Consider the following 7,542-nt stretch of genomic DNA (forward strand, 5'->3'; position numbering starts at 1 on the left):
CTGTATATTGAGTTATTGTCTCTCAATTAAAACAACAAGAAAGTAAGGTACCCCAGGTCATAAATAATGGTAAATAATATATGAAGAGCTAATATACATATCTGCATGAATCCCCAATGTGTGGACAATCTTTTTAATCAGCAATTCGAAATGGGACCATTTGAGTGTGGGAACTGGTTTTTCAAAATTCTTGTTATTGGTGTTTAGGATAGTCCCTTCTAAGTATGTTCATTTTGGTTTTCTGTATGTGCATGCAGCCAATTCTTTCATTCTTAACCTCTTTGTACTAGCAGGAGGCGGTGGTTGGTTTTCTTTTGTCTTACAATGCAGAGTAGGAGTGATATATAAAATGGAATGTGTGCATACTTATTGCGTTGGTATGTTTCCTTTGTGCCCTTCACAGACAAGAACACTGGCAATGCAAGCACTCCGAAGGGAAATGCAGAGAGTTCATCCTTCTGCAAGTCCACATGCAAATAGATCCTCCTTTTCCTCTTCAAGGATGAGGATTTTAAGAGGTTTCCATGACAGAAGTATCCAACGGCAAACACGAGGCCGTTTGCTAGGAGGAGCAGGAGCAACTTCGAATGAAAGCATGCTCCACTTTCCTGAAGAAGTCGATGTGGATACAGTAAGTAATCCACATGTCTTTCTTTCTTTGAGCTATTGTGTGACCAACTTGCTTAAAATAATTGGAATATTTGCAGAGGTTAATTATTTCGTTGTGGATACAGTAAGTAATCCACACGTCTTTCTTTCTGTGAGCCACTACGTTGCCAACTTTCTCAAAATAATTGGAAAATTTGCAGAGGCTGAACATTTTGGCAGCTATCGAATCAGCATTTCAAGACAGTCAATCGCTGTTGGAGCAAGTGGACCGTGATTTTAACGAGTTAGTTTACCAACATCTTTTGCCAGTGAACTGAGACAAGTCTAATTCAATCAATGATTTTCTATATCATGGGGAGGTTCTGATAGAGTGTTTTATTTGCCAGAAACGATTATGAGATGTTGCTGGCTTTGGATAATACCAATCATGGGCGTAATGGTGCATCACGTGATAGGATAGAGCGGTTACCTGTTTCAACTATCCAGGTAATTTTTCCATTCCACACAAAAAGGTATCAAGTGGAAGACATTATTTTTCACATATGTTTTTGTTACATAATATTGGTGTTTTGATGTGAAAAGAACTGCAGGCTGCAACTTGTAATCTTTGATACACATTGATTCTTTGTCCTATAGATTCTGCTGGGTCTAAAATAAACATTAAAAAATATATCATATCATATCTCTCCATTTCTCTGTGTGGTTGTTCATATCCGTATGTTAGTAAGTGTGACATGTGTACGTTTCCATGTATGTGTGTATGAAGGGGAACATTTTCTAAGGCTTCTTTGAAGTAGGATCCTACCATTTTGCTGGCTGCACAACTATGCAGACTCATGGGTGAGAGAATCTGTATCATGGCATATAGCCACGTGGCAATCGGCACATGATATGGCAATATCAGGCGATTGGCAATCGGTTGCCAGTTGGCCACGTCACAGTTGGCCTGCTGATCGGTCGTATTCCCTTGCTGGTTGGCCCTCCAGTCAGCCATTTTCACCTATTATGGCCTATAAAAGGGAGAGTTGCACTCTCCTCCCCACGACAAATCATAGGTTCTTCACTGCTTCATCCAAAAGAATAGAAGGCGAGGAGTAGGTCTTATGGCCAGCACCTAGAGCAAGCATCTCCTGTCTCAAGAGTGTGCAAGAAGGCCACTAACATTCACTAAAAGGGAGCGTGGTCACTTATATGGGCCCATGGTGGAGCTTCTATTTTTTCAGCATTTATGTTGTCATCTTTCTCCCTCTCTCTATATGCAAGGATCTCCAGATAAGGTACAGGCTGAAAATCATCGAGCATTTGTGACAATAAATACTATATAGGCCTATAATGCTGTCCCAAATCATACGTTTAGATAGCTGCAGGAAAAGAGATGACTATACCACCTGCATCAAGCACATCTTTCACATGGTAGATACCATTAGACCAAAGAAAATAAGAGCGGCAAATTCCCGTAAGGCCAAAGGAGGCATGAATGCCTTCGACCAATGAAGAATCTCAGCACACGATGAGTTACGTGACAGAGTATTTGTGCCATTTGATTTAAGATGGGAGAGTATGGGCTTCCAATCAGCAACCAAATGAGAGACAAAAGGGCATCTTTGCACTTTGCCTTCTATATGACCTAGCAGAAAGTCCCAGTGAGTGGGCTGCCAGTGACCAAAAGCTGGGGAAGACAAGTGCAAAATCAAATGCCACACCATAAACATCCATGGCTGATCACCCTATGTGAACTGTAGCATTATTTTCCCCTTATGAGCTAGAATATGTATGTGAATAATTCATAGAATTTTCAGTCCCCCATGCATTTTAGGCATGCAAAGGTGATCCACTGAAAGCAACCTAAGGGCTTTCCGGCGAAAGTGCAACTGCCAGAAAAGCTCCATAATAGTAGACATAAAACAGGCGATGTCTTGCTTGGCAAACATCATTAAAGGCAAATAAAATTGGATGTAGGCAACCAAAATCGATTGAACTATGTGGTAATGAACATGCAAAGGCCAAGTTGCCAATTTTCAGTATTCCAATTTAATCTTATGCATGTCAAGCACCCAGTTCACTTGCTGTTGCCGAGTAACCGTCCACCCCGAAGGGTAACCTTGATGCCGTATTAGGTGCATGGGTAAAACAATGTCCCCCAGCCATAACAAATGATGCCAAGCTTTCTAATGCATAGGTAAAAATTTAGATTTCTGAAAATTGACATACAGACCATATAATGATAAAGCACGCATGAGGCATGAAAGATCCCTTTTAGTATTTTATGGCAGAAAATAGGAATCATCAGCATATGCTTGTGCAATCAAGAGTTTGTTGCCGTGTATCAGGTAGAGGCAATGGCAACTGAATGTAGAGCAGGGGAATACTCCAAAAAAGAGGATGAATAAAATGCTCCAGAGGAAGTGCTGAACAATCGAGAGGGCAGGGCTACAAATAGCCTGCCACATAAGCTGACCCAAGGTCATCCAACTGGCCGACCTCAGGGTCAGTCAACTGACCGGGCTGGTCGGTTGAGCTGACCTCCAAGTCGGTGGGACCCGACTAGGGTGAGGGATGTAAATGGATTGGCCAACCAGCCCTTGAGGTTGGGCCATAAAACCCCCCCAACAGCCTTGAAAAAGGCCACCCACACACACTATCCTGTAAGGGTGGTCACACCCACAAAACAGCCCTTACTCATTTTGAGAAGCATATAATTCCAACAGGTTCAGCAAGGGTGAGGGTTACTGCTTGCAGGGTATGGGCAATACTACACAATCAGGTTGTACTGGAAAGAGTGTTGATCAAGGAAACACCTCCTTTGAGATTCTGGTTTAAATGCTGTCTTTTGATGGTTGTTTGCCAGGCAGAGGGAAAGGGGTTTTCATGTTACGAGCAAAACAATACAGTCAGGCTACACAATTACGTGACGATATGGAAGGAGAAGGAGACATGCCAAGCAGATGCTAGACCAAATGCTTTGTCTAAGGAAAAAACGTTTGGCTGGAAACGTTTTCTAGCTAGGAATGGGGCAGATTTTAGTTTCCAGATTTTGGAGAGGTACTAAAAGTATTTGATCAGAAAGGCTCAGCCAGGCAGAGGTTAAGCAGTTGCATGGTGTTGTTAAAACACCATCTGCAAGTATTGAAAGCAGTGGCAGATTTTAGTTTTCAAGATTTTGGAGAGGCGCCAAAGTATTTGATCTAGTATTTGGAGCAAGGATCAGCCAGGCAGAGGTTAAGCAGTTGCATGGTATTGTTAAACAACTCAAGGAGCTTACGTAAGTATTGAAAGCAGTGGCTGTGGGCATGAATGAGAAGGAGACGGACTGTTTCTGATGCTGGTCCTATACTTCCTTTTTTCTGTGTGTGTGTTTTGCTATTTCTGTTGACTTTATTTCAAACCTGTCTCAAAGCTGTTAGATGTTCGTTATGCTTACAAGTATCTAAATGGGACTAGCAATTATAGTGGAAGATTTTTTAACCTCGGAATGCCTCTTCATGTCATACTGCCTTGCAGACAATGCAATTTTTACCAGTATAAGACTCTTTTAAAGTTAATCCATTTGTGTATGCAAGGGTACATTCATATGCCCTCTGCACTTTTGTAGTATTTGACATAGCGTGTTGGGGACTTCTAAACAGCCTACAGATGTTTATGAGGAGGTTTGCTCTATTTGTCTCGAGAGACCAATTGTTGACGAGAAAGTTCGTCGGCTTCCTTGTATGCATGGATTCCATCAGCAGGTTTCTTTCTTTTCTCTTGTGTATCAAAGGATTGCAAACATTTGGAATGGAATGTGAGGTAACATTTTGGAGAGCTCTTTGTCAGATTGGTGTGTTGTTTGCAGTGTATTGATGCATGGCTGGAGCGACAAGCAAATTGTCCCATCTGCAAAGGTTCTGTATAAAGGACTGCAGGTTCCATATAAAGGATACTGAGTGTGGCATATTCTGCCAGTTTGCTTTTCACCTTTCCTCTTCACCTTGAGGTGATATTAGGAGAGCTCCTTGTTCTTGAGTATTAGACACATGATTGTAGTGACAAAACACTGCCCCATCTGCAAAGGTTCTTTATGAGGGATTACCAGAATAAACTTTGGATTCAGATGTCTGTAAAATGTCACCCCAAGGGATATCTCAGTTTCAATTTGTGGAATCATTCTGCTTGTTAGGGTCTGGTCATTTATATTTTTTGTTGGGTCTATGACAACATACTTACAATTGCTAACTAGTTCTCCAGTAATAATCATGTAGACTAGTGCTTATTCTTTATGTACGCCTTAGATTTAAGGCCTCCTGCTTGTTTCAATGTTGGTAGCATCTTGTCTTGCTTATTGGAATTAACAAAGTCAATTTGAGGCTTCTTAAAGGAGACAAACCAAGATTTCCTGCTAAAACATGCTTGATCAATTATCCCACCAAAAAAAGCATAATTCAATGGGCCAGTTTTTTGGCAAGAGGCATTAGCATTATTCAACTTCTCATCTTCAAAATTCTCTCAGGACAAACTAAGAAAATATTTGAATTACCAGTATCAGTCAATAACTTATAAAATTGGCTACCTAGTAATGGTAAAGTATATTGGAAAGAGATGGCATGCAAAAAAGGTCCTTGGAATTTGTTGCATTGCTGGTTTGACGTGTAACACTCACAATGATGTTTACAATGGTTGTGAGGGTGGGCAAGTAGTGTTCTTGAGTACAAAATGTCATGAGGGTGGGCAAGTATTGTCGTTTTGTGCAGGAGAGCAATGAAAGTGACATGCATATAATGAGACGAATTAAGTGTACAAAAGCATCATCTGGATAGTATGGCTTTGGAATTGAAGCTTGTGCGTTCACATGGAATGGGCAAGTGAACAAGCGATCTATCGGCTTCAAGAAGTGACTACCTATAATTTGGGTAGGGTGTTGTTCAGCTCTTCTAGCCCTAAACTATTATAAACATGGGTCCACCTTTGATTAGATACCAAATGAAACGACCATCATCTATGTAGAAGCTGATATGAAATGTCCTAAAAGGGCCGCTGATATGAAATGTCCTAAAAGGGCTTTGTCTGGTTAATCAAAGAGTCCAGTATCATGAGGTATAAGCAAGACCTATTATCTCTAACAATTACTTGAGCACGTTACCCTACAAATGCATTGTTTTGGATTTTGCATTCAATGTGGTTAAGTAGGTTGGTGTAACATGCATTAGGCCTATGGCAAGTGTGCCAAACACATGCCGATGTCTACTTCTATGACAGCCAAAGACTTGCAGTGATGTAGCTTGACGGAAAGCCATGATATGAACATGAAAGAGACGACACACAACTTGGTTTGCAACCGTCCCTCCTCCTGTTTAGAGTAATTAGTTTTATTGCTTAAATGCTTGGGCATGAACCAAATGCATACCCTTGAGTTCAACAGAATGGATGTCATTATGATTGCCGCATGTGTTGGTTCAATAGATGGCTTGCATCCTTTGCTAATTGAGAAGCAGTATGCATCCCCCATATCTAATTGCATCGAATGAAACGCAGTTGCATGCCAAATTGCTATTGTAGGGCTTCTTGTTGAATTGAGTTGATGTTTGAACGAGAGGAAATGAGGCCCTTATTTGCCCCCACCCCTCCAACTGGTCGATCTTATGGCAACTTCAAGGACCTACACACTTGATTGTTCGTCTAGCTAGTGGTAGGATTGTCACAAGTTGCACGGTTGATTGTGCGGTTGATTGTGCTGGCTGTATTGTGTAGCAGAGGATGAGTTTCGGCTACCTTTCAGGGAAACTTCCATGTTCCATTTATCACCCTCGCATGAAAGTACAATGCTTGGACAACTATGCCCTCAAAAGTTTATATCATTGATTGAAAATTTGGGCCTTCATAATTGTTAAATCATTTTATGGAAGTCCATTATATTGTAGGATTTGTTACTATGGAGCAGCAACTCATGAATTATTATTGTACCTAGTCAATTGTGGAAGACAAGCAAATGAACATCCATGGATTTTGATGAAAAGAGAATGTGAACCCAAAATTGCAACCTCATTCTCACACCAAGCAATGTGAGAAGTGGGCTTATGTCGTATGGCCTTTTTTGGTATTACACAAGATGAAAGCACTTGTAGCTTTGGCACCTCAGTCTACTCCAACAAGAGAAATCGAGGTGAAAAAACTTCTATGGCGCTTTCTAGGTGTTAACAAAGGTAATTTTGACACACCCTAGCACCACAAAAATGCACTGGTTTATTGCATTGGATTCTTTGTGGTAGGAGTCACACTCGGGACAAAATATTGTTCTTGTCTTTCAAAACCTCATTGGAGATAGCCTATAGGACTTGATGTCATAGCCGGACATGAAGGTTTTTTGCATTGAAGATTTAAGGATCTTGAAGATCTCTAACATCGTATGAAGGAGAAAGGATTTCACACGTTCTATTTTTAGAGTTAAATTACAATCACTTTGAGGGAAGTAGTATGTGTCAAACGTAAGTTTTAGCTCCGTAGAGGTCTAATACAAGGAAACATTTGTAGCACATAACCTATAGTAAACAAACAAAAATCTCAGTTTGACGTTCTAAAAGTAGAAAAATATACTGGAATTGCACTTCATGCACTCCAACAAAAGATGTTTCGGGTTGAGTTAATATGTCACATAAGGACATTTGACAAGTAGTAGTGTATTCTTCTGGAATCAATAACAAGCTTGGGAATAGGAATAGTCTTTATGCACTAAGAGTGAATGGGGGAAAGCTTAGTGATATGTACCTTGCTTGAGAACCTTTTGCACATGCTTGTGTAGCTTCATTTGGTTAACTTGTCCTTTGCACCCTTTTGAAGTTTGATTTAGGGATGCAAGAAAAACAAATTGCAACTGGGTCTAAGACACTTTTTACTTTTTGGAGCATGGTGTTGTAATCTAGACTATAGACAGGATCCAGACCATGAGTCTTGACCTCAGAT

At 40.6% G+C, this 7,542-nt stretch overlaps 1 protein-coding gene across 2 annotated transcripts in view; it reads left to right on the forward strand.

Annotated features, from left to right (window-relative positions):
• The window catches only part of LOC147897210 (RING/U-box superfamily protein), a 69,634-nt gene extending 64,751 nt beyond the window's left edge, over positions 1-4,883 (forward strand). For both annotated transcript variants that reach the window (XM_087381602.1, XM_087381603.1), the window contains exons 4-8: positions 404-631; positions 810-892; positions 996-1,095; positions 4,236-4,337; positions 4,442-4,883. In XM_087381602.1, coding sequence (XP_087237728.1) covers positions 404-631; positions 810-892; positions 996-1,095; positions 4,236-4,337; positions 4,442-4,501 — 573 coding nt within the window. In that variant the 3' untranslated portion in view covers positions 4,502-4,883. The remainder of the gene's footprint in view (positions 1-403; positions 632-809; positions 893-995; positions 1,096-4,235; positions 4,338-4,441) is intronic.
• Positions 4,884-7,542: the final 2,659 nt, after the last annotated feature.

The sequence above is a fragment of the Dipteris shenzhenensis genome, chromosome 11 (genome assembly GCF_047967505.1).
Source record: "Dipteris shenzhenensis isolate YYH24624 ecotype China chromosome 11, Dip_SZ_1.0, whole genome shotgun sequence".
In the NCBI taxonomy this organism is placed as follows: domain Eukaryota; kingdom Viridiplantae; phylum Streptophyta; class Polypodiopsida; order Gleicheniales; family Dipteridaceae; genus Dipteris; species Dipteris shenzhenensis.